At 70.9% G+C, this 640-nt stretch overlaps 1 protein-coding gene across 2 annotated transcripts in view; it reads left to right on the top strand.

The window, feature by feature from the left end:
- Window positions 1-90: 90 nt before the first annotated feature.
- Window positions 91-640, top strand: part of WSB1 (WD repeat and SOCS box containing 1) — a 19244-nt gene continuing 18694 nt past the window's right edge. The window contains exon 1 of one of the 2 annotated variants that reach the window (XM_008070730.1): window positions 91-501. In XM_008070730.1, coding sequence (XP_008068921.1) covers window positions 462-501 — 40 coding nt within the window. In that variant the 5' untranslated portion in view covers window positions 91-461. The remainder of the gene's footprint in view (window positions 502-640) is intronic. The other variant, XM_021718891.1, reaches the window with a different exon arrangement.

A 640-nucleotide genomic window follows, 5' to 3' on the forward strand; every position in this document is an offset into this window, starting at 1 on the left:
CTCCCCGCCGCCGCGCTCTTCCGGGTCTCTCCCCCCCCAGAGTCCCCCAGGACAACGCCCGCGCGCTCCCGGCTCAGGCCGTCACGTCCCGTGCGTCGGGAGGCGGGGTCGCTGGCGCTGACGTCGGCGGCCACGCCCCCGCCCCCGCCCAGATAGCCCCAGCGCCGCCCGCCATTTTGTCTCCAGTGTCTCGTTTGCCGTCGCCGGCGTTGAGGGCGCTGTCTCGGTCCGTCGGCGGGAGGCGGGGTGCCGCGTCTATTGTCTGTGTTAGACTCCGTCGTTTGATCCGAGGCCTTCTTTCCCGGGGCAGTTAGCAGAAACCGCAGCGGCCGCCCCTGCCCCGCCCCTCCGTCCCCCGGCCCGGGAGGGACCGATTCCGCGTCACGCCCCTCAGCGCTCGCGGTTCTCTTCTCTGTCGTTGCGTCCGCATCGTGTCCCCAGGATCAGACGGTGCCCCATAGATGGCCAGCTTTCCCCCGAGGGTCAACGAGAAAGAGATCGGTGAGGAGTGGGCTCTGGGGAGAGCGCGCGGGGGCCGAGGAGAGGTAGGGAGGCTTGGGAGGAAGCGACCTGAGTCCGAGGGAAGAGCTGGAGCGCAGAGGAGGAAGCGGCCCGCGCGGGTGGGCGCCTGCCAAGGGCT

The sequence above is a fragment of the Carlito syrichta genome, unplaced genomic scaffold (assembly GCF_000164805.1).
Source record: "Carlito syrichta isolate Samal-C Ts95f unplaced genomic scaffold, Tarsius_syrichta-2.0.1 Scaffold313978, whole genome shotgun sequence".
Taxonomy (NCBI): Eukaryota; Metazoa; Chordata; class Mammalia; order Primates; family Tarsiidae; genus Carlito; species Carlito syrichta.